Here is a 22439-nt window from a genome sequence, read left to right as displayed (position 1 = left end):
TGCGACCTGTATGCCCTAGTCGGCTGGCCCTCGCTACATGTTCGTCGTCAGACCCACTGGCTCCAGGTCATCTACAGGGCTATGCTAGGTAAAGTGCCGCCTTATCTCAGTTCACTGGTCACGATGGCTACACCCACCCGCAACACGCGCTCCAGCAGGTGTATCTCACTGATCATCCCTAAAGCCAAAACCTCATTTGGACGCCTTTCCTTCCAGTTCTCTGCTGCCTGCGACTGGAACGAATTGCAAAAATCTCTGAAGTTGGAGACTTTTATCTCCCTCAACAACTTTAAAAATCTGCTATCCGAGCAGCTAACCGATCGCTGCAGCTGTACATAGTCCATCTGTAAACTACCCACCCAATTTACCTACCTCACCCCCCATACTGCTTTTATTTATTTACTTTTCTTCTCTTTTGCACACCAGTATCTCTTCTTGCACATGATCATCTGATGATTTATCACTCCAGTGTTAATCTGCTAAATTGTAATTATTCGATTTATTGCCTACCTCATGCCTTTTGCACACATTGTATATAGATTCTCTTTTTTTTCTACCATGTTATTGACTTGTTTATTGTTTACTCCATGTGTAACTCTGTGTTGTCTGTTCACACTGCTATGCTTTATCTTGGCCAGGTCGCAGTTGCAAATGAGAACTTGTTCTCAACTAGCCTACCTGGTTAAATAAAGGTGAAATAAAAAAATAAAAATAAAAAAGGACATTCAGAGACTTGTCCCGAAGCCATTCCTGCATTGTCTTGGCTGTGTGCTTAGGGTCGTTGTCCTGTTGGAAGGTGAACCTTCGCCCCAGTCTGAGGTCCTGAGCACTCTGGAGCAGGTTTTCATCAAGGATCTCTCTGTACTTTGCTCCGTTCATCTTTGCCTTGATCCTGACTAGTCTCCCAGTCCCTGCCGCTGAAAAACATCCCCACAGCATGATGCTGCCACAACCATGCTTCACCGTAGGGATGGTGCCAGGTTTCCTCCAGACGTGATGCTTGGCATTCAGGCCAAAGAGTTCAATCTTGGTTTCAAAAGACCAGAGAATCGTGTTTCTCATGGTGTGAGAGTCTTTTGGCAAACTCCAAGCGGGCTGTCATGTGCCTTTTACTGAGGAGTGGCATTCGTCTGGCCACTCTACAATAAAGGCCTGATTGGTGGAGTGCTGCAGAGATGGTTGTCCTTCTGGAAGAGTCTCACATCTCCACAGAGGAACTCTGGAGCTCTGTCAGAGTGACCATTGGATACTAGGTCACCTCCCTGACCAAGGCCCTTCTCCCCCAATTGCTATGTTTGGCCGGGCATCCAGCTCTAGGTAGAGTCTTGGTGGTTCCAAACTTCTTCCATTTAAGAATGATGGAGGCCACTGTGTTCTTGGAGACCTTCAATGCTGTAGAAATGTTTTGGTACCCTTCCCCAGATCTGTGCCTCGACACAATCCTGTCTCGGAGCACTACGGACATTTCATTCGACCTCATGGCTTGGTTTTTGCTCTGACATGCACTGTCAACTATGGGACCTTATATAGACAGGTGTGTGCCTAAATTCAATCAATTGAATTTACCACAGGTGGACCCCAATCAAGTTGTAGAAACATCAAGGATGATCAATGGAAACAGGATGCCCCACCTGAGCTCAATTTCAAGTCTTATAGCAAAGGGTCTGAATACTTATATAAATAAGGTATCTGTTTTTACATTTTTTATAAATATGTAACATTTTCTAAAAACCTGTTTTCCCGTCATTATGGGGTATCGTGTGTAGCTAGACGAGGAAAATAGTTTATTTAATGCATTTTAGAATAAGGCTGTAACGTAACAAAAGGTGGAAAAAGTCTAGGGGTCTGAATACTTTCCGAATGCACTGTTTATATGTCCCAAATAGCACCCTATTCCCTTAATAGTGCCCTACTTTTGACCATCGCACATAGGGCTAAGGACAAAAGTAGTGCACTATATAAGGAATAGGGTGCCATTTGGGGTAAACCCTTGGGGATATTTTGATTGAGATTGAGGGGAGAATCTGCCTGCCTCAACATTTTCACTAATGTAGATCTCATCACCAGAAGTGGTGACAATAGCATACCCCGAGGCTCGGAACGCAGAGTTCCCGTTGCCCGGGCAACTTCTTCCAAGGTTGGCAGTTCGAAGGGCTCCTCAACCGCAGACGCCTCATCAGCAGCAGCACTGTCTACTGGAGCAGCAACTGGAAACAGAAAGGGTAAAACAGGTTAAATAGGGGTTATATATTAGAATCAATATATAACATTCACAGGATACAGGGATGTATTCAGTAGGGAGAAACGTTCAAAAGATGAAAATGACTCTTGCACATGTAAAGGACAGCGAATCAGATCTGTTGAGCAAAATACATGTCCAACTGAATGTTCTGTAATGTTGCACCTTCCTCAACAGACCCCAGGTGCATCAAAGAAAAGGCTTTAGCACAGTATTTCTTATGCATCAGCCTAGTAAAGACAAGCGTGATGTGGTCAATGAAACTAGTTTCTGAAGAACCACTCATCTAAACAAGCCAATTTAGCCACCACAGCTTCAGTCGTCACACGCCATGTTCTGTCTGTGCTGTGACCTCTCACCTCTGCCCTTGCAGTTCATAGCCCAGTGTCCTGTGCCTCCGCACTTGAAGCAGGTGTCCCCTGGACGATTGGACCCTCCGAAGCCACCTCTAAACCCTCCTCTGCCTCTTCCCCCTCTAAACCGCGAGTCTGGTCCTCCAAACCTCTCCCCCTTTAGTTGGAACTTCTCCATGGTCAACTGAAACAGAGAGAGAACAGGATAAAATGTGCTGATATCATATATACACGTACTGTCTTCCTAGGCAGGTATGCTGTAAAGTAAGGTATGCTGTAAAGTATTCAGACCCCTTGACTTTTTCCACATTGTTACATTACAGCCTTATTCTAAAATGGATTCAATTGTACACACAATAACCCATAACGACAAAGCGAAAACAGGTTTTTAGACCCATAACGACAAAGCGAAAACAGGTTTTTAGACCCATAACGACAAAGCGAAAACAGGTATTAGAAACCCGGTGGTCACTCTGACAGAGCTCCAGAGTTCCTCTGTGGAGATGGGAAAACCTTCCAGATGGACAACCATCGAAACCAAGATTGAACTCTTTGGCCTGAATGCCAAGCGTCACATCTGGAGGAAACCTGGCACAATCTCTACGGTGAAGCATGGTGGTGGCAGCATCATGCTGTGGGGATGTTTTTCAGCGGCAGGGACTGGGAGACTAGTCAGGAACCCGATCAAACATCTCTGGAGAGACCCGAAAATAGCTGTGCAGTGACGCTACCCATCCTACCTGACAGAGCTTGAGAGAATCGGCAGAGAAGAATAGGAGAAACTTCCCAAATACTGGTGTGACAAGCTTGTAGCATCATACCCAAGAAGACTTGAGCATGTAATCGCTGCCAAAGGTGTTTCAACAAAGTACTGAGTAAAGGGTCTGAATAGTTATATAAATGTGATTTAAATTTTTTAGACATTGGCAAACAATTTGCATTGTCATTATGGGGTATTGTGTGTAGATTGATGAAGGTAAAAAAAACTATTTAATACATTTTAGAATAAGGCTGTAATGTAACAAAATCTGGAAAAAGTCAAGGGGTCTGAATACTTTCTGAATGCACTGCATGTACCAACTGTACTAGTTTCCTTACCTGCTTCCGTAGGCCAGCGCCCCTACATGCGTATCCTTTGACATGAGACTTATTTTTCAGGTTGATCTTTACAAAGTTCGGGTCCGAGTTCTTGGTGGGTCTGGACAGATGGTGCGAAAGAAAAATCACATTAATACAAAACAATTAGATTATTAAAAATAAGATACAGTTATGACAATTACAGTCAATGAGGAATATGTATTTAAAAAGGGGCTCTCAAGAGTGCATAGATCAATTTGTAAATCTAAATAATATTGTTTGTTGAAATATTTAGTAGTCCAAGGGTAATATAGAGTATCACCCACTTAGGTCTCATAGTGTTGCTCCCCCTGTTCCTGGCAGCTTTGACATCTTCCTCATCCACCTCTCCTAGGAGGTTCTCCTGTGGAACTCTTGGTTTCTGCTTCACTGCTTCCTTCTCTGTGACATCACCATTCCCCTGCTCGCTAGCATTTCCATCACCTGTCTGAGCCTTCTTCTTCCTCGCTCTGGGGGCTTTTTTGGGACTCCTGCCATCAGCTGTAGCCTCTGTAACCTTTTTGGTTCTCCTCCTCTTTTTCACCGCCCCCTCTTTCTCTGTGTCGTCAGGGTTCACTCCATCTGTGTCGTGGTCCCTTTGCCTCTTTTTGCCCTTTTTCTTTGTACCTTTCTTCTCCGGCCCTTGCTCGTCACCCTCAGCCTGCTGTGGTGGCTGCGTCGACACCTCCGCCTCCTCTTCAACTCTTCCTACCCGGCCCTTTCTGGCCCTTGCTCGAGATTTCTTGGCGGTGGTGGCGCCGACGGCTGTCTCTTCTGACGTTCCGCCCTCGGCCTGTCCTCTGAGACCTGGTCTGGTTTCTCCATCCTTTCCTTCTCCGGAGCCAGACCCTAATGAGGAGCGTTGTCCAGTGGACCGCAGACTGGCTGGGACTGCTGCAGACATTACGCCACAACCAATTTTGGGCTGTTGCTCGTCTGAAAAAGGCAGAGCCTGTGGCATGGTACTCTTGGAAGCCCTCTCCCCCAGGAGAGTTGTCCCTTCGTTCTGCATGGAAGGTATGACAAAGGAACTGGCGGCACGTCCTGGGTTCTCTCCCTCGCCAACGCCTCCCCCTTTCGCCTGCGGTGATCCTACCGCCGACACCACGGCGAGAGACAAATTACCCACAACCGGCTTCTCCGCGACACCCACCTCGTCAAACACCTGACATCTCTCGAGCCAGCTGCTGTCTACAGAGGATAACCTCTTGGTGAAGGTCTGTCTGAGCTGCTGGGCCCGGCTTCCTGCCTGTCTGTCTGATGAGGATGCCCCCGCTGCAGGAGACCACAGCTTGGAGGGCGTGAAGGCTGGCAATGGCTCAAAGGGCTGCTGTGGGTGTTCTGTCCCTGTCTGCACTGGACAGGCCAGGAGGTGTGGACGTGTGTTGGCTGGCTTTAGCAGAGGGGATAACAGTGTATCGCTGCCTGCAGCACCAGCTGCAGGGTTTAGGCTCTGGCCGTCTTTCCAGGACTTCAGAGGTGTTCGACGTGGCGTGAACGACTTCTTCAGAGAAACCGGTCTCTCCTAGAAACAGTTTATAGTGCAGGAAAAAAATATATATATTCAAAATGGCAGAGGTCCAAACTCCCCACATCTCCATCATCACGTTAACTAGCAATTGCAGTTTGCATTTTATACTAAACAGTCTTGGTCTATGTATGCAAAATCAAAATGTATGCAACAGAGTTTGCAAAAAACAACGTGTGGAACTAGACACAGCCAAACTACACACAGACTGTACCTTTGTTAGAGGTCCCAGGTTTGACTTGAGCTTCATGCCAAAGTACTGGGCCGAGGCTTGGAGGGACTCTCTGTCCTTGGGCGTCAGCGTCAGTTTGGGGGAAGCCATCGGCATGCTCTTACGATTCAGGTGAGTGCCCCAGCAATCGGATTCCTTCAAAGAGAAAACATTAAAAGGGGTATTCTTCAACAACAAAAATAAATACAAAATAATGTATTTAACTAGGCAAGTCAGTTAAGAACAAATTCTTATTTTCAATGACGGCCTACTGGGGAACGGTGGGTTAACTGCCTTGTTCAGGGGCAGAACAGATTTTTACCTTGTCAGCTCGGGGATTTGATCCAGCAACCTTTCGGTTAACAAAGTGGCGAATGGGTATGTATCATTCATTTAAAAGTCAAAAGAACGTATGAAAGAAAATCACATATTGCCCCTTTAAAACACAGTTAACTAATAACTGTGGATGACAAGTGTTATAACAATATAATTACACTGAACCTACCTTCTCAGATGACTGAGTCTGTGCGGTAGGTGTTGGGTCTGTATGCCCATTGCTGCTGTTTTCTTTTGCTTGCTTGAGTGTTCGATATTCTTTGTAGAGCTCTGTGAAACACATGCAGAAACACAAAACTCAAAGCAATGCATTTTAGTAACTGAAAAAGAATACCTGAGTCCTATTCAGTAGGCAGCAAACGGAAGAAAACCTGAATTTGTCCCATAAGAAACGTTTGTTTTTATTTATTTAAATCGGTTGAAAAATGTTTTGCTATGGTGATAACCAATGAATACAAGCCTGAGAGCAGCAACATTTCTCCCCTGTGTTTCAGATCTGATTTTTCAGCCAGTTAAAATATTGGCATGTACTTACTTTTAGCCTCTTCTGGGGCTCCGTCAATATCAACCTGAATAATAGGACACAGTGAGAAAGACTATACGAGTTAGTTACTGTAGGTCTCTGGTTAGTAATACATGATAATTGAATAGCTAATTACCTATAGCTAGTTAGCAAGCTAGATACAGTACCTTGTTGGGCTTTCTTTGATGTTCTTGAACAAATGACTGCTCCCAGGTTTTCAGAAGAACCTTCACATCATTGTATCGATCCATCACTCTGTAGGCATCAACGTTTGTTGAAATGACAAATAAGCAATATTATAAAATCGCCAGCGATTTCAAATGTTAGAGTTTGTGCAAGTTATCTAGCTAGTCAGTCAGGGATTTCAACTGTATCCAAACAGCTGGCTCTCATGACAGTAAAACTGCAAGTCAGACAATGCTATCATTCATTATAAATGTAAAGTAGCGACCTATTATTTTAGACAAGAGAGCCACATATGAGACTAGAAATGAAAATTTAGTAGGGCTGGGCGATATGGACAAAATACCATATCACAGTATATATACAGTGGGGCAAAAAAGTATTTAGTCAGCCACCAATTGTGCAAGTTCTCCCACTTAAAAAGATGAGAGAGAGATGAGAATTATAAATCATCATAGGTACACTTCAACTATGACAGACAAAATGAGAAGAAAAAAAAATCCAGAAAATCACATTGTAGGATTTTTAATGATTTTATTTGCAAATTATGGTGGAAAATAAGTATTGTAAGATTTAGAGCCAACTTGCTAAGAAAATGTCATCAATACTGTTGCATAGACCATGTAGACTGGACGCAAGTGTCTCTGGTTGAGGAACATCACATGCACACCTTGAGTGACAGGGGACAAGGCTAGGTCTGTGTGGAAAGCGCAATATATATATATAGAGAGAGAAAGAGAAAGAGGACATTATTCCGTCCCAAATACACCCCCTCTAACTATGACAAAAGAACCAACAAAAACGGGTCACAAGTCCTGCAGCTCTGTACATAGTCAATGCTAGGCTTCGAGGAGACTCATATGGGAGGTACACCTATAGCTCATCTCTTGGCAGTAGTACCGTAGATTACTTTATCACTGACCTCAACCCAGAGTCCTTCAGAGTGTTCACAGTCAGCCCACTGACACCCCTATCAGATGACAGTCAGCCCACTGACACCCCTATCAGATGACAGTCAGCCTACTGACACCCCTATCAGATGACAGTCAGCCCACTGACACCCCTATCAGATGACAGTCAGCCCACTGACACCCCTATCAGATGACAGTCAGCCCACTGACACCCCTATCAGATGACAGTCAGCCCACTGACACCCCTATCAGATGACAGTCAGCCCACTGACACCCCTATCAGATGACAGTCAGCCCACTGACACCCCTATCAGATGACAGTCAGCCCACTGACACCCCTATCAGATGACAGTCAGCCCACTGACACCCCTATCAGATGACAGTCAGCCCACTGACACCCCTATCAGATGACAGTCCGCCCACTGACACCCCTATCAGATGACAGTCCGCCCACTGACACCCCTATCAGATGACAGCAAAATCACAGTCTACATGAACAGAGCAATACTCAAATGACAGGTAGTCAAAGCCAAAGGAACTGAGTAACATTAAGAAATGCTATAGATGGAAGGAAAGTAGTGTAGAAACCTACCAAAAAAACTATTAGGAAACAACAAATTCAAGCCCTTTTAGACAACTTCCTGGACAAAACATTTCACCGTAATAGTGAAGGTGTAAACCTGGCAGCAGAAAGCCTTAAAATATTATTTTACCTCTCAGCTTCCCTATCAAATAAAAAAATGTCAAGCAGACAACCTAAGAACATTTTAAACAATGACAAATTGAGAAACCTATCCAACCAAAATCATAGAGACCCAGAAAACCTGAGTCAACACCTTCACTATGGTGAATCACTAAAACAATACAGAAAAACACTACGGAAAAAGAGGGAACAGCATGTCAGAAATCAGCTCAATGTAACCACTTTCAGGGAAAATTGGAACACACTAAACAAACAACTCAAAGAGTTATCTATCCAAAATATAGATGTATGGATAAAGCACTTCTCCAATCTTTTTGGCTTTTTAACAAAGAACAAACAGCAAAAACATATACATGATCAAATACAAATCTTAGAATCAGCTATTAAAGACTACCAGAACCCACTGGATTCTCCAATTACCTTGAATGAACTACAGGACAAAATACAAACCCTTCAACACCAAAAGGCCTGTGGTGTTGATGGTATCCTAAGTAAAATAAAATATACAGACCACAATTTTCAATTGGCTATACTTAAAAAAAACAATATCATCCTCAGCTCTGGCATCTCCCCCAATATTTGGAACCATAGACTGATCACCCCAATGCACAAAAGTGGAGACAAATTTGACCCCAATAACTACCGTGGGATATGGGTCAACAGCAACCTTGGGAAAATCCTCTGCATTATCATTAACAGCAGACTTGTACATTTCGTCAGTGAAAACAATGTACCGAGCAAATATCAAATTGGCTTTACACCAAATTTCCATATGACAGACCACATAGTCACCTTGCACACCATAACTGACAAACAAACAAACCAAAACAAAGGCAAAGTCTTCTGATGCTTTGTTGATTTTTAAGCTGTGAAAGATCTGAGAGACGAGGCAAGAAGGGCCTTCTACGCCATGGAAAAGGAACATAAAATGTAACATACCAATTAGGATCTGGTTAAAAAAATACTTGAATCAGTTATAGAACCCATTGCTTTTTATGGTTGTGAGGTCTGGGGTCACTCACCAACCAATAATTCACAAAATGGGACAAACACCAAATTGAGACTCTGCATGCAGAATTAGGCCCGATACCCGCAAATGATCAAAATCCAGAAAGGAGACGTTCAATTCTAGAACCACCTAAAAGGAAGCGATTCCCAAACCTTCCATAAAGCCATCATCTACAGAGAGATGAACATAGAGACAAGTCCCCTAAGTAAGCTGGTCCTGGGGCTCTGCTCACAAACAGACCCCACAGAGCCCAAGGACACCAACACAATTAGACCCAACCAAATCATGAGAAAACAAAGAATTACTTGACACATTGGAAAGAATTTACCAAAAAACAGAGCAAACTGGAATTATATTTGGCCCTAAACAGAGAGTACACATTGGCAGAATACCTGACCACTGTGACTGACCCAAAATTAAGGGAAGCTTTGACTATGTACCGACTCAGTGAGCATGGCCTTGATATTGAGAGATGCCGCCTAGGCAGACCTGGCTCTCAAGAGAAAACACTGCCCACAAAATGATGTGGAAACGGAGCTGCACTTCCTGCCACATTTATGACCATATCAGACACGCATTTCCCTCAGATTACACAGACCCACAAAGAATTCCAAAACAAATCCAATTTTGATAAACTCTCATATCTATTAGGTGAAATACCACTGTCATCACAGCATCAAGATTTGTGACCTGTTGCCACAAAAAAGGGCAACCAGTGAAGAAGAAACATTGTAAATGCAAACCATGTGTTTACTTATTTTCCCTTTTGTACTCCAACTATTTGCACATCATTATAACACTGTACATAGCCATAATATGTCATTTGAAATGTGTCTATTCCTTTAAAACTGAGTGTAATGTTACGGTTAATTTTTGACTGATTACTTAAGTTTTGCAGAACTGACAATATGCACGCATTTTGCGTAAAAACTACGCAATTCTCTGTCCATGTACGCAGGTACGAGATCCGAGTTAAAAGTACGCAGAAATGAATAGGGCCTGATAAAAACATTTTAATGAAAAATAAATCAATGAGTAGATCTAACATCCCGATTCTCGAGCTGCAACACACAGACATGTACGGAGTTGTGTCAACGGACGTGTATTAATCCCCATCATTATTCGACGTAGCTAACCCGTGTCTGCCCCTCCTGTTTGTTGTGATGCTGAGTTTGCCGAACATCAGCTGTACGTAAACACATGGACAAATCCCTTTTCGACTGTGTGTTGTGGATAGGTAAACACGAATTGTTTCAAGCTAACGTTAGCAAACATAATATGGACATAAAGTGGGCTCTAAAGTGCCAGCAGTTCACTCGCATTTGCTAGTGAAAGAAATTAAATGCAAATACGAAAAATAACTGGTCGCATTTGTGCGAGTGTGATATACATTTAATTCTGCGTCCCATTAGTTGTATTTTCCACGTAACATTACGAGGATCACGCAACCTGATAGACTAACTATGATCCACGTCACAAAAAGCATTACAAAAGTATAATCAAAAATAAATAAACATATTGGCATTAAATGGAGTCGGGAGTTTAGAAGACTGCGCGATGAAGAATGACTGTGTCAGGTATTAGCTATAGAGGCAATGCTTCTAAAATGTCTTTGCACTAGATTTGAGATTTTATCAATTTCTAAAATCTGAAATGATGTATGCGCTACAAAGACATCCAATAAGCACCTTTACATCGGCTGAAACACCGGACTCTTCAAGCGAACAACGTTCAGATTCCCTTTGCGGTAGCCTACTTAAGCTTTGTTTAGACAGTTTGCGGTCTGTGTCGATGTGATCATTTGTTTTTATGTTTTCAAAATTAATTCGCTTTAAGTGTTGATTAGGAACCATGTCTAAAAAGCCAATACTTGCGAGCTGGCACTAGTGATTGGCCCTGTTTGAGAGGTGACAAGCGTTCCTCTACTATAGAGACTAAACTTGGGGGCCAAGGCAAGCTGGATCTGAAGACCTACAATGCATGCGTCAGAAACTTCTTTTTTTCTGCAGTAGACTGACTACATGTTGCTGAAATGTCCATTTGGAGATGTGCTCCACCATGCAGTGGTCACTGACGTTGACTGCCAAATTCTCATCCCACAACTGGTTTTTCATGGCACGCTTTCCCTGGATTATTCCTGAGGGAGCCTCTGTTGATCTGGTGGAAGATGAGTTTAGACTCTTTGGCAACAACCTTTGAGCAGAGTCTGGTCAACATGCACACGGATCAGGCCTGGAGAGAAATCGGCACAATGAAAAAAAGGGGAGGGGGGACTCCCACCTTTCGGCTGTGATGCTGGGGATATTGGTCATATGCAATAAAGACTGCGAACGAATATTCAGTCTCGTTTCCAAGAACAAACCCCAGTACAGAGCCTCCCTCAGTATAGACATGCTGAGTGTCCTCGTTACCAAGAAGGTTTCAATGATTGCCAGAGGAACTGTTTGCCACAGAGAAATCTACCCCGATGCCCAGCTACGTAAGGCTAAATCTGCTAGCTACCAGGCAAATCTGTCTAGGAAATGATTTCCTGAACATTTGAAGGTCTCCAGAATATTTGTTCTCACCCACTGTTTCCTATCATAGCTTTTTCGTTTTTATTATGGATAGCATGTCTATTTCATACTGATGCTCTGCTTCAAACATTTCTTATTCTTATCATAGAGTTAAAAAAGTATAATTGGATAAGACATTTGTACCTAAACAAACAACTTGTTATTTGTTTAATAAAATAAAAAACAACTCCAAGAATAAAGGCCCTTTGTGTGTTCTTTCTAATTAGAGCTTGTTAGTGAATTTTACCATATGTGTAAATGGAATGCTGTCAGGAAACTATTCCAACCTTCTATAGACTTGATCAAATTCTAGAATTTCGATCAGACTCACAAACATGCGCGTGCACGAGCGTGCGGGGGGAAAGAAAACCCCAAATTCCAATTTTCCGCGCGAGTCTACTACTCTAAAAAGTTGGACAGGGTTGGCAGGTCTGCTTTTGTTAATTATCTATTTAACTTGTTTTGGCAATGTAAACATATTGTAATGAACTGGCTACATCATAAAGGAACAATTGTCCAGACAGAGAATTGAGTTTACGAATGTCCTGTTTATCAACCCAACTCCACATAGGCTACTGTTTGGCCGTAGCCCACGCCAAATAAATGAAAGATACCCTATAAAATAAAATAAACACCACCACTCCACCAGGATGCCCGGCATCAGAACATTCCAGGCATTCCCGTGATTGACAGATAGCAGGTTGATTGGCATGTCGGACCCCGCGAACACTGGGTACTGGTAAGTACAACACAACCAACTAATAAAATAACACACAACTGTCTGTGCGAGTCGCTACAATATGTGTCCCAAGCCAACAAAGCCCTTTGAATTGATTTCAATTGAGTTGAATGAGAGAGGACTCAAGTAGCGAAGTAAACTATAAAAATGGACGTTACACACGGTGTATCACACTTTCTTTTAAAACATTAAAATACCTTTATAGAAGGTAAAGTAAAAACACAATCCCGTCCGTGCATCAATACCGGTATATCGTAAAATACAGTATAGTATAGCGCCCACCCCTAAAATGTAGGCAAGCTACAACCACAGATAGAAAAAACAATGGGTTAGTTTAAAAACATCTTTGCTACAACAGTGGGTTCAAAAAGTCCCAATATACCGTAATCTCAAGCAAAATAAATTCGAAGTTTCTTACTTGTCTGCTGGCAATAAGAATCCTAAACGCTGCTTTGAAAGTGTCTAAATGAGCTTCTTACACCAGGAGAATATGTCGTGCTGAGCATATGTTGTTTCCACTATTTTAGCGCGCTTTAAAATGACATGCAGTAATCTACCAATCGAAAGGCTGCTGAGAAAATGAAACCAATCAGAACTAAGGATTACCTTTGGAAGCGGATATATCTATATTATCTGTAAGCCTATTGGAGACGCTAAATGTCAAATGCGGAAGTACTTATTTATCAGCGTGGAACGGCCCACGTGAATGAGGTGAGTGTGCGTCATAATAAACTTTTGATCAATGTCGTTTGATCAATGTTACAGAACCGTACGATTGGTTTTAAATCCAGAAATATGTATCAAGCCAGCTAGCTACGTTGTTTTCTACACTTTTAACAGTCAAGGAATTCGGGTGGTTTTATATTGCCTGAGATATAGAAACTAACGTGAACCCATGTTCGACCGGCTAGCTAGCACGATCGAAAGGACTCAGATATGATTATGCTATGTGACAGAATGAGTTTAATGTAACTATTACTGACTTTGTAATTTATATTCACCATGTATGTTTATATTGTGTTCTAGCTACATTGTATCTAACCAGTTATCATTGGTCTAATTTTCCTCTCTGTCTTTGTAGCAAGCTTTCTTTACACTTGTGGAATTGTAACCCTGTATCTTCTGACTGTCAACTTTTGGATTAGTGAAGATTTGGATTGCCCATCACACATTGCCTGTCCACCATCATGCTGAGTGACGTGGAGGCAAAAGAGCTGCTGTCCTTCCTCACCCTGAACACCAGGCCGGACGTCAAGGGCCAGGCCACAGAGTACATTCTGGGCCTATCTGGCAACAGGGACGGCTGTCGCTACCTTCAGTCAAAACCTGACTTCCTTAAAGCCCTGGTGACCCTCACCACCGACCCCTCGATCGCTATCGTCAAAGACTGTTACCACTCTCTCATCAACCTCTCGGCTGACGAGACCATGCACCAACCTCTGGTGAAGGACGCTGACTTTCTCCCTATGTTGTTTAAAAACCTCCTGGACCCAGAGTTTATGTTTGCAGACCGTATCTGTACGATCCTTACTAACCTGTCGCGGCACGTGAAGACGTGTAAAGAAGTGTTTAAGGCTATGCAGGAGCAGGAGATAGGTCTGACACAGATAGTGGAAATCTTCTGCACTGAGGGCTACAATAAGCAGGTGTCGCTCCATTACCTGGGCCCCCTCCTCTCCAACTTGACTCAGCTGCCGGAGACCAGACACTTTATCCTGGATAGGGAGAGGTCAGTGGCTGGGTGCTTAGCTCATGAGATCCAGGTTTAGCCTAGGCTAGGTTATGTCTTTTGACTTTTCTCATCATCTGGTAATACATGCTATACATGCCTAAAGAGATGTCAAACTTCCTGCCCAATAAGTGTTACCTGTCTGTTCCCTGTCCAATGATGATGCCTGTTCTTTGTGTGTATGTTTCATGGTCCACAGGTGTGTAGTGCAGAGACTCCTTCCCTACGTACAATACGAGGCCTCCACAATCAGACGAGGGGGAGTCATTGGCACTCTGAGAAATTGTTGCTTTGACCATGGTAAGGGATGAAAAGACACACGCATACATGTTAATGGCTGTAGGACAGTCAGTTTTAACCTTCCTAGTTCATGCCCCGTTTTGTGTTGAATTGAAGAAGATTAATTTTCGGTAAACGTTCTAGCTATGTTGACCTTTGACCTTGATATGTTTGATATGTTTTCAAGAAAGGGTAAGAGAATAAAAATTCCTGATTCGGATATCTTACGATTTCCCCCAGCTCATCATGAGTGGTTGCTGAGTGATACAGTGGACATTCTGCCTTTCCTGTTGCTGCCTCTCGCTGGGCCTGAGGAACTGTCTGACGAGGAGAATGAAGGTAAGGAGGACACCACGGCATGGCAAAGTGTTTCTCATCTCCCTGCAGAATAGACAGGATCCAGCTGTAGCCGACAGCGTATCATGTACTGTACCAGGCACTGTGATTTCAGATGTTTCAACAGTCCTTAAATACACCCTCGGCCCTAAGGAATAGGGTGAAGTTGCCCCAAGATCAGTGGTATTCAAACTTTTTTTCTAGTTAGTATGCACTACTAACAATTAATAACAATGGGGCGGCAGGTAGCCAAGTGGTTAGAGCATTGGACAAGTAACCGAAAGGTTGCAAGATCGAATCCCCGAGCTGACAAGGTAAAAATCTGTTATTCTGCCCCTGAACAAGGCAGTTAACCCACTGTTCCTAGGCCGTCATTGAAAATAAGAATTTGTTCTTAACTGACTTACCTAGTTAAATAAAGATAAAATAAAAAAGTAGCAGGTTAGTTAGTTACACACTGATATAACAGGTTAGTTAGTAGACACTGATATTTTTTATTTTATTTCACCTTTATTTAACCAGGTAGGCCAGTTGAGAACAAGTTCTGGCCAAGATAAAGCAAAGCAGTGTGACACAAACAACAACAGAGTTACACATGGAATAAGCAAATTTACAGTCAATAACACAATAGAAATGTCTATATACAGTGTGTGCAAATGAAGTAAGATTAGGGGGGGTAAGGCAATAAATAGTCCGTCGTGGCGAAATAATTACAATTTTGCAAATTAACACTGGCGTGATAGATGTGCAGAAGATGAATGTGCAAGTAGAGATACTGGAGTGCAAAGGAGCAAAAAATATAATAACAATATGGGGATGAGGTAGTTGGATGGGCTATTTACAGATGAGCTATGTACAGGTACAATTATCTGTAAGCTGCTCTGATAGCTGATGCTTAAAGCTACTGAGGGAGATATGAGTCTCTAGCTTCAGTGATTTTTGCAATTCATTAGTCATTGGCAGCAGAGTGCTGGAAGGAAAGGCGGCCAAAGTAGGACTTGACTTTGGGGGTGACCAGTGAAATATACCTGCTGGAGCGCGTGCTACAGGTGGGTGCTGCTATGGTGACCAGTGAGCTGAGATAAGGTGGGGCTTTACCTAGCAAGGACTTATAGTTGACCTGGAGCCAGTGGGTTTGGCGACGAATATGAAGCGAGGGCCAGCCAACGAGAGCATACGGGTCGCAGTGGTGGGTAGTATATGGGGCTTTGGTGACGAAACGGATGGCACTGTGATAGACTGCATCCATTTTGCTGAGTAGAGTGTTGGAGGCTATTTTGTAAATGACATCGCCAAAGTCAAGGATCGGTAGGATAGTCAGTTTTACGAGGGTATGTTTGGCAGCATGAGTGAAGGATGCTTTGTTGTGAAATAGGAAGCCGATTCTAGATTTCATTTTGTATTGGATGCTTAATGTGAGTCTGGAAGGAGAGTTTACAGTCTAACCAGACACTTAGGTAGTTGTCCACATATTCTAAGTCAGAACCGTCCAGAGTAGTGATGCTAGGCGGGCGGGTAGGTGCGGGCAGCGATCGGTTGAAGAGCATGCATTTAGTTTTACTTGTATTTAAGAGCAATTGGAGGCCACGGAAGGAGAGTTGTATGGCATTGAAGTTCGTCTGGAGGTTAGTTAACACAGTGTCCAAAGAAGGGCCAGAATTATACAGAATGGTGTCGTCTGCGTAGAGGTGGATCAGAGAATCACCAGTGCAGTGGGCAGCTGGTTATATAACAGGTTAGTTGGTAGACGCTGACATAACCGGTTAGTTGGTAGACGCTGACATAACCGGTTAGTTGGTAGACGCTGACATAACCGGTTAGTTGGTAGACGCTGACATAACCGGTTAGTTGGTAGACGCTGACATAACCGGTTAGTTGGTAGACGCTGACATAACCGGTTAGTTGGTAGACGCTGACATAACCGGTTAGAGCAGTGATATTCAAATGTTTCAGCGAGGATCCCATTTTGGGGGGGGTGACAGAATTTCTGGGTCACCGTTTTTCCCCCCCAAGAATTTCTTGCGATCCCAACCCAAATCTAATGACGACCTTAAAATCATGAAATTGAGTTTTACAACAAATAACCTTCAATTTATAGAATTTTTAGCTCTTATCAAAATGAATAAAAAACAATAAATACGTTTACTCAATACTATTTCATTTCAAATTGTCCTTTTCAAAAAACGTTTGTATATTTTCTGTCCTTGAGCTGTTCTTGCCTATTAATGTTCTGTATTGTGTCATGTTTCATATTCTGTATGGACCCCAGGAAGAGTAGCTGCTGCTTTCGCAACAGCTAATGGGGAACCTAACAAAAAGTATTGTTGCCCCCCCCCCCCCCCCATTTTACCCACTAATGGTTAGGATTAGGGGAAGGGAAGATCATCCTAGATCTATACCTAGGGGTAACTTCAGAGCTCATTCCTATTTCCAGCTGCAACAGGAAATCATTGTGCCTGTGGCATGAGCATGTCTGCTGCAGTTGCCCTCTCCTCCATAGTGTGCAATGTGTTTGTTCTGTGCAGATGGCAGGTGGAATTTCAAGGCACTGTGTATTTGTCCCCACCTTGTGCATGTACATTTTTGATCAACTCTCCATGCACAATAACGTCAGAGGGACCCAAATAGAAAATGTTGAAGATCCTTCCAAGGAAGTTGTGAATCTGTGCTGTACTCAGCCCGGGGTTCAATTTTAAAGGCGGTGGTCACGTAAAAATAGTTAAACATTTTTCATTTGTTTTGATGTTTATTAGTCTTGTGGCACATGGCCACGTTAACTAGTCTTTATAGAAGGCTACACAGCCTGAGATGCTAGAGAAGAATTCATAAAGAGAGGGTGTGCGTCACAAGGCCCACAGTTTGTACTGTGAACAACATGCATTGATTAAAACACTTCAACTCCTTGATATAGCCTACTGCTAATGTAATACAGTAAGATATCTGCATTAAAATGTAGCCTAATACTGATGGTACATTATTCCTATTCAATGAAGGGTTACCCGTCGACCTCCAGTACTTGCCAGAGGACAAGAAAAGAGAGGAGGATCCCGACATTCGCAAGATGCTCATTGAGACCATGATACTGGTTGGTGTACCCAGGAGTCAATACCAAGCTTCCACCAACACTTCAAATCAATGCTTATTTGTCACATTTATTGTTTTGCAGATGTTACCGCGGGTGCAACGAAATGCTTTGTTTCTGGCTCCAAACACTTAACCATCTTTGTCACTAAACCAGAAAAGCTCTTTCTGTATAACCCAAACTGATTTTAACAGCTGGAAATACTCCTAACTTGACGTTTTTCTCTTGATGCACCCAGCTGACTGCTACCAAAGTGGGCCGGCAGTTTCTGAAGGCCAAGAACACCTATGCCATCATGAGGGAGTTCCACAACTGGGAAAAGGAACCTCACGTGGCCGCTGCTTGTGAGAAGTTTATACAGGTAAACTACGAATATGCACAGAGTATACCAAACATTAGGAACACCTTCCTAATATTGAGTTGCACCTCCTTTTGCCCTCAGAACAGCCTCAATTCGTTGGGGCATGGACTCTATAAGGTGACAAGCGTTCCACAGGGATGCTGGCCCATGTTGACTCCAATGCTTCTCACAGTTGTCATGTTGGCTGGATGTCCATTGGGTGGTGGACCATTCTTGATACACATGGGAAACTGTTGAACATGAAAAACCCAGCAGCGTTGCAGTTCTTGACACAAACCAGTGTGCCTGGGACCTACTACCATACCCCGTTCAAATGCACTTAAATGTTGTGTCTTGGCCATTCACCCTCTGAATGGCACACATACACAATCCATGTCTCAATTGTCTCAAGGCTTAAAAATCCTTCTTTAACCTGTCCCCTCCCCTTCATCTACACTGATTTGAAGTGGATTTAACAAGTGACAACAATAAGGGATCATAGCTTTTGCCTGTCATGGAAAGAGCAGGTGTCCTTAATGTTTTGTGTACTCTGTGTATAATTTACAGTAATGTGTGTTAGGTTTGTACTAAGATCAACAAACGGTTGCTGTAATTCTGAAGCAGACCTCTGCAGTTAGGGTTTAGGTTTACCCTATTAAATCAACCCAGAGCAACCTCATGGTGAGCTGTTGCTGCGTTATTCACAAGCAAGTCCAGATTTTCCAGCTGTCGTCATGGCACCATGGTAACCAGTACGTTCGGGAATTGCATGGCTTCTTGTTGTGCTTGGTAAAACACCCCAGTCTACAATCCCAATTAATCTCATGACATGTCAATACTCTGAGTGCTGAAATTTACAGCAGCGGCTGACTGAGAAAATGTAATCTGTATCCCAAATGGCACCCTAGTCCCTACATAGTGCACTACTTTTAACCAGGGCCCTGTGGGGCTCTATGGGCTTTGGGCAAAAGTAGTGTACTATAGGGATCCATTTAGGACACAGACAGGATGTTCTGATTGGCTGGGAAAAGCTTCCACTGTTCCTTCCCTGCATAGTGCCTGCTCTGCAGTGGCATTCTGGTAGTGGGGAACGACTGAGTGGAAAAGATGTCACTCGGTCTTGGATGAAACCCCCTGATACACTCCATACAGCTAGGAGATCCCTTTTGAGTTCTGGTCCAGAGGTACGAGTTCAGTCTTTAGCTACCCAGACAGTTTAATCGCAGTCATAAAGCATATAAATCTAGCGAGTTGAAATCTGAGCATGATATTTATCTAAGATTAATGGTATTTTTATGCTGAATCTTGCGCTTAACAAGGCTGTAACATTTTATTTTTACGTTTCTTGAGCTAATTTGTTGTCAATTCCAGTCTGTAGTAATGTTGAGGATGTCGTTGGAATATTTTGCTCTATAGTTTTTTCACTTAAAGTAAGTCTTTCTTAATGTGTTTGCCACCAGCATTGATGTATCCTTTGTATGTGCACGTCTCTCTCTGTCAGGTGCTGATCGGGGACGAACCGGAGCCAGGCATGGAGAACTTGTTGGAGGTGGAGATTCCTGAGGATATGGAGGTGAAGCTCAAAGACATGGATGCCAAGGAGCAGGAGCAGTTGGAGAAGGACCAGGAAGATCTGTTAAATCCAGACAAGCCCCAGCAGTGTGGAGGCATAGTGAGGATGATGTAGCAGGGAGGTCTTTTCTACATTTCATCTGAGCCACCATCTGATGAACAATGGAACCAAACCAACTGCTGAACAGAAGATCATTCTTGCCATCACAACAACAAACTTGCATGTAAACAGGAGTCGGGAAGGACTGTGTTGTATTTTCACATAATATAAATTCAGACAACAGAAGTCAAGTAACCATTAAAATAATTTTGTTTTTAACGAAAAGAGTGTGTCCTTAATTTATTTTCTGTAGGAACCCCAAAATGTTTGAGTCCCAAATGGAATCATGTTTGAGCCCACAGTAGTCCATGGTAACATAATCCATGGTTAGCAGCCGCTAGGCTAGTAGCCAGGAGTAGGAATCCTCAGGCTGCTGTCAGACAGTTTACCTGAGAAGCTGTGCAGCTGCCTGTTGGGCTGCTGGTCCTTATGGGCTGAGCTGGGCTTCCTAATGTTAGGTAGGTTGTGGAAGGGCTTGGGGGTGGAGGGCTGCCACTGTAACAGCTTCTAAATCAGGTCCTGGCAGCCTGGAGGGGCACACAGCCCGGGGACATTAGAACTACAGCTCTTTATGGCAAAGTAGTTTCATTGACTTTAAAGTAACATCAACAAGTAAAGACAGGCTCACATCCAACAAAAGTCATCTATTTTTTTTTCAATTTACATCACCGCTCTATAATAATCATACAAATGTATAATTTCAGTAATTGAAGGCATTCGTATTTTGATTTATTTTGAGCTGGGCTGAAAAGTATTTGGGTATACTTTCTTTCCAAGACATTTGTACAGTTGTGGCCAAAAGTTTTGAGAATGACACAAATATTAATTTCCACAGTTTGCTGCTTCAGTGTCTTCAGATGTTACTATGGAATACTGAAGTATAATTACAAGCATTTCATAAGTGTCAAAGGCTTTCATTGACAATTACATGAAGTTGATGCAAAGAATCAATATTTGCAGTGTTGACCCTTATTTTTCAAGATCTCTGCAATCGACCCTGGCATGCTGTCAATTAACTTCTGGGCCACATCCTGACTGATGGCAGCCCATTCTTGCATAGTGTCACGTCCTGACCATAGAGAGCCCTGTTTTTCTATGGTAGAGTAGGTCAGGGTGTGACTTAGTCTAGTTTATATTTTCTATGTGGGGTTCTAGTTTTGTTTTTCTATGTTGGTGATTTTGTATGATTCCCAATTAGAGGCAGCTGGTATCGTTGTCTCTAATTGGGGATCATATTTAGGTAGCTTTTTTCCACCTGTGTTTTGTGGGATATTGTTTTGTGCATCACTTAGTCACGTTTCTTTATTGTTTGTTTTGCTGAAGTTTCACTTAGAAATAAAGATGTGGAACTCAACCTCCGCTGCGCCTTGGTCCGTCTCTACACACGATCGTGACAGAATATCCCACCACAACGGGACCAAGCAGCGTGCCCGGGAGGAGATGACATCCTGGTCTTTGGAGGAGATCGAGGAGAGAATATCCTGGACTTGGGAGGAAGTCTTGGCAAGACACGAAAGCCTGCCGTGGAAACAGACGACAGGAGAGAAGGGAGGACAGAGACGACGCCGGGTTTCGCGGCCACATAAAAAGCCCAAAAAACAGTCCGAAAATATTTTGTGGGGGGCACAAAGGGTGGTCGGCGGAGCCAAGGAGTGAACCAGAGCCAGTCTGGGAGAAGAGGAAGAAACTGGAGGAGAGTGAACGGAGAGAGTTAGAGACCGTCAGAGAGTGGATGGAGGTATTGGAGGAGAAAGAGCGTAGAGAGTTGTTGAGTTGGTGGAAGATGCAAGACATTTGCCCTAAGGAGCATGTAATCAGTTTAATGCCACCTGAGTCAGCTCCCCATACTCGTCCTGAGGAGCATGCTATTAGTCTGAAATCTGTGCCGGCTCCACACATCAGGTCTCCAGTACGCCTCCACAGCCCAGTACGTCCTGTGCCAGCTCCTCGCACTCACCGTGCGAAGTGTATCATAGTTCCGGTACAATTGATGCCGGCTATACGCACCAGGTCTCCAGTACATCTCCACAGCCCAGTACGTCCTGTGCCAGCTCCACGCACCAGGCCTCCAGTGCGCCTCCCCAGTCCGGTACATCCTGTGCCGGCTCCACGCACTAGGCTTCCAGTGCGCCTTTACAGTCCGGTACGTCCTGTGCCTCCTCCCCGCACTCGCCCTGAAGTGCGTGTCACCAGTCCTGTGCCACCTGTACCGGCCCCATGGATCAGGCCTCCAGTGCGCCTTCACAGTCCAGAGCTTCCGGCGACAGTCCCCGGTCCAGAGCTTCCGGCGACAGTCCCCGGTCCAGAGCTTCCGGCGACAGTCCCCGGTCCGGAACCTCCTGAGACGGTCCACAGTCCGGAACCTCCATCTCCAGGGCAGGAGCCTTCCTCTGCGCCGATGTCCAGTCCAAACACGGCGTACAGTCCAGCTCCATGGCAGTAGCCTTCCTCTGCGCAGTCCAGACACGGGCGTCCAGTCCCGCTCCATGGCAGGAGTCTTCCTCTGCGCCGATGTCCAGGCCAGGGCCGGTGTCCAGTCCCGCTCCATGGCAGGAGTCTTCCTCTGCGCCGATGTCCAGGCCAGGGCCGGTGTCC

At 43.9% G+C, this 22439-nt stretch overlaps 2 protein-coding genes across 3 annotated transcripts in view; one reads left to right on the top strand and one right to left on the bottom strand.

The window, feature by feature from the left end:
- Positions 1–12951, bottom strand: part of LOC139555227 (ATP-dependent DNA helicase Q4-like) — a 36512-nt gene extending 23561 nt beyond the window's left edge. The window contains exons 1-9 of the mRNA XM_071368845.1: positions 12825–12951; positions 6474–6561; positions 6319–6352; positions 5953–6053; positions 5451–5603; positions 3996–5233; positions 3691–3790; positions 2599–2776; positions 2088–2207 (exon numbers count right to left, since the gene is read on the bottom strand). Coding sequence (XP_071224946.1) covers positions 2088–2207; positions 2599–2776; positions 3691–3790; positions 3996–5233; positions 5451–5603; positions 5953–6053; positions 6319–6352; positions 6474–6557 — 2008 coding nt within the window. The 5' untranslated portion in view covers positions 6558–6561; positions 12825–12951. The remainder of the gene's footprint in view (positions 1–2087; positions 2208–2598; positions 2777–3690; positions 3791–3995; positions 5234–5450; positions 5604–5952; positions 6054–6318; positions 6353–6473; positions 6562–12824) is intronic.
- Positions 12952–13045: 94 nt separating this feature from the next.
- LOC139555226 (protein HGH1 homolog) lies at positions 13046–20069 on the top strand. Of its 2 annotated transcripts, none has more exons than XM_071368843.1 (7): positions 13046–13117; positions 13488–14135; positions 14335–14435; positions 14655–14753; positions 17744–17835; positions 18071–18193; positions 19674–20069. In XM_071368843.1, the coding sequence occupies exons 2-7, from the start codon at positions 13594–13596 to the stop codon at positions 19857–19859; spliced, it is 1143 nt and encodes a 380-aa protein (XP_071224944.1). In that variant the 5' UTR covers positions 13046–13117; positions 13488–13593; the 3' UTR covers positions 19860–20069. The 2 variants fall into 2 exon arrangements, with proteins under 2 accessions (XP_071224944.1, XP_071224945.1); XM_071368844.1 differs by having other exon boundaries at positions 13111–13374.
- Positions 20070–22439: the final 2370 nt, after the last annotated feature.

The sequence above is a fragment of the Salvelinus alpinus genome, chromosome 26, assembly GCF_045679555.1.
Source record: "Salvelinus alpinus chromosome 26, SLU_Salpinus.1, whole genome shotgun sequence".
Taxonomy (NCBI): domain Eukaryota; kingdom Metazoa; phylum Chordata; class Actinopteri; order Salmoniformes; family Salmonidae; genus Salvelinus; species Salvelinus alpinus.
Note: the sequence above shows the minus strand (reverse complement) of the source record. Positions and strands in the feature narration are given on the sequence as shown.

Excerpts from the sequence above, each read along its gene's own strand:
- LOC139555226 (XM_071368843.1), top strand. The coding sequence starts at position 13,594 with ATGCTGAGTGACGTGGAGGCAAAAGAGCTGCTGTCCTTCCTCACCCTG. Across the intron at positions 14,436-14,654 it reads AAATTGTTGCTTTGACCATG|CTCATCATGAGTGGTTGCTG; the intron begins GTAAGGGATGAA and ends GATTTCCCCCAG. Across the intron at positions 17,836-18,070 it reads TCATTGAGACCATGATACTG|CTGACTGCTACCAAAGTGGG; the intron begins GTTGGTGTACCC and ends TGATGCACCCAG.